The 2,500-nt window shown below is 37.8% G+C and overlaps 1 protein-coding gene across 1 annotated transcript in view; it reads left to right on the top strand.

Annotated features, from left to right (window-relative positions):
• Positions 1–1,449, top strand: part of LOC138057139 (small nuclear ribonucleoprotein F) — a 5,632-nt gene extending 4,183 nt beyond the window's left edge. Inside the window, exons 3-4 of the mRNA XM_068903207.1 lie at positions 447–511; positions 1,063–1,449. Coding sequence (XP_068759308.1) covers positions 447–511; positions 1,063–1,129 — 132 coding nt within the window. The 3' untranslated portion in view covers positions 1,130–1,449. The remainder of the gene's footprint in view (positions 1–446; positions 512–1,062) is intronic.
• The last annotated feature ends 1,051 nt before the right edge of the window (positions 1,450–2,500 follow it).

The following is a 2,500-nucleotide window of genomic DNA, read 5'->3' as shown; positions in this document are numbered from 1 at the left end:
CAGATTATGGCAGGAAACAAGGAAAAGCGATTTTAGTGGTTTTAAAATTAATTTTTCAGAATGGTCTTTTGGGGAAAATATACTTCACATCCCACCGATTCAAGATTTGCAAAAACAAAAAATTGAACATGACACCCAAATTTACCTTTACTGATCTACCTTTAGGATACCATGGATACAAAATCCAAAATGGAGAATCATAATAATTATTATTATGGATCATGGCACAATATAGGGGCAAAGGTCAAGCTTTTTCTAACATCATGTCTGTTTGTGATTTTCTTGAAAATTAATATGCAATTTACAGCAGCTGCTGCTGTATTAATGCACATGTGGCATGACATACTGGGTGTACATGTACAGAGGTATTTTTGGAAAGATACAGTACATGTAAAAGTACAATCATGTATCTTATCATATCTATTTTACACTTTTGATCTGGACAGCTTGCTAATACAGAAGAGTACCAGGATGGTTCAATGACTGGGAACTTAGGTGAAGTTCTTATCAGGTAAGGATTTCTTTGTATAATAAAATTAATGTATGTGTAGTAAGCTACATGTATTGTCAGCCTTTCATTCCTGGAAAAGGAGGCGAGAGCTTTTCTCAAATGACAAGTGTGGAAGTCAACAAGTGAAGGAATCAGTCAATCAGTCAATCAATTAACCAATTAAGGAGTCATTAACTTACACTCGCTGTTACTTTGGGTGTAAGTTTTGTTCCCTGGCCTAAAAAGTAGCACCGAATACAACATCTCTCAAGAATTTGAACTATTTACAAGCGAAAGTAGGTGGGGCAGTGACTCAATAATTGGGGGCCCACTCCACAGATCGGTGGTTTTTGTACTAGTAGATTTCACTCTGTCTAACATCGGACGATTTTTACTCATGAGTTGTCAGTTGGGATTGGGGGGGGGGGGGGGGGGGGGGTTCAAAGGTCAAGGGGTTAACTGAGGAGTAAATTCATAACGGCGCTTATTAGTGATAAACTCCAGGGTTACCGGGTGATAATAATTTATTCTGTAACAATTAATTCAAGCTTGGCTTCAAAATGTTTTTACAGGTGTAACAATGTGCTATATGTACGTGGAATCGATGAAGAAGAAGAAGATGGTGAGATGAGAGAATGAGCAGTTAAAAGCAGAACTCCTTGTAAGATATTTATTTGATATACCAGTAATGTACATTTCAATTTTTTTTCTCATCTGTACCTCAAATCATTTCGTTGTTTCTGCCAATCAACAAATCTGTTTATGATTTCGAAGTGATATATGTTATCCAGGAAAATAACTGATTAAACTCTCTTTTATTGTCAACATTTTGGGAAGCCTTTAATAAAACACTCTTGTAATCTTCACAAGAAACATTTAAATTGCAATTTTTGTAAGATTCAAACCGTACATGTACATGTAGTTTGCTTTTTCAATAAAAATGCTATTTTTAACATACAGTACTTATGTACACTGTATATTTAACAATTATTCTATGAGCGCGCGTTGGATATGAGATGGTAAATAGCCACGAGGCACGTAGCGCTGTGAGCGCGCGTTGGATATGAGATGTTAAATAGCCAACGAGGCGCGTAGCGCCGAGTTGGCCATAACCAGTCTCATATCCAACAAGCGCGAATGGAATAATTGTTAAATATACAGTGTACATAAGTACTGTATGTTAAAAATAGCATTTTTATTGAAAAAGCAAACTACATGTACATTTATTAAATTCCTTAAACTCCAAAAGTTTAGAAAGTACGAAATATTAGCGAAAAAAGCGAGCAAATGCGAGCGAAATCGAAAAAAACTTGATGAGAACTCAGATGCGATGTTGTTCAAGTCATTGTGGTCAGACAGACGCAGGCACATCACAAAGACATTTCTTACCTTTTTCCGGCTTCGCTGTGATTGGACGATGCCACTGAGACGATGCAGTCATATCGGAAGACCCAGGGGAATAAAGAAATTTGCGGTTGACAAACTACGGTGTGCCACCCCGGTAACTCTCAGTTTGTTATCAACGGTCGAAGCCGTGGCCACTTTGGTGATAAAGCACTGCCTTCCAAAGCTATTTTGTTGCAATATTCACTGCCTGACGTTGCTCGCAGGACTGCTATTGCGTTGATGATGAGTTTAGATGAAAGTTCAATCTTTGTCAATTTATTCTGATGTGGAATTGTGACCGTGGGGACATTTAATCCAGGAAAATTTGACTCAAATTGGTGGCACCTGAGAATTTAGTCTCTTGCCTTAAGATTTTATTATAACCCTAAACCTAAACCTAAAGTCGAAGCGAAATGCAAGAGTTTGAAGGGTTTCTAAGCGAAGTCAAGCGGAAATACCAAGTTTTGTTCTTCCAAGATCAGCGAGCAACAAGCACTTGACGAACACCGGCTGTTTTTTTCACAGGCGCCCCAAGCTCAGTGTGAGCATGGCTAACAAAATGTAAGGGCTTGTATGGGAATCCCGACAAAAAGTTTAAGAAGATAATTATATGAAAGAAATCTC

This window comes from Montipora capricornis, chromosome 7 (assembly GCF_036669925.1).
Source record: "Montipora capricornis isolate CH-2021 chromosome 7, ASM3666992v2, whole genome shotgun sequence".
Taxonomy (NCBI): domain Eukaryota; kingdom Metazoa; phylum Cnidaria; class Anthozoa; order Scleractinia; family Acroporidae; genus Montipora; species Montipora capricornis.
The sequence above is the reverse complement of the archived record's forward strand: the minus strand, read 5'-3'. Positions and strand labels throughout refer to the sequence as shown.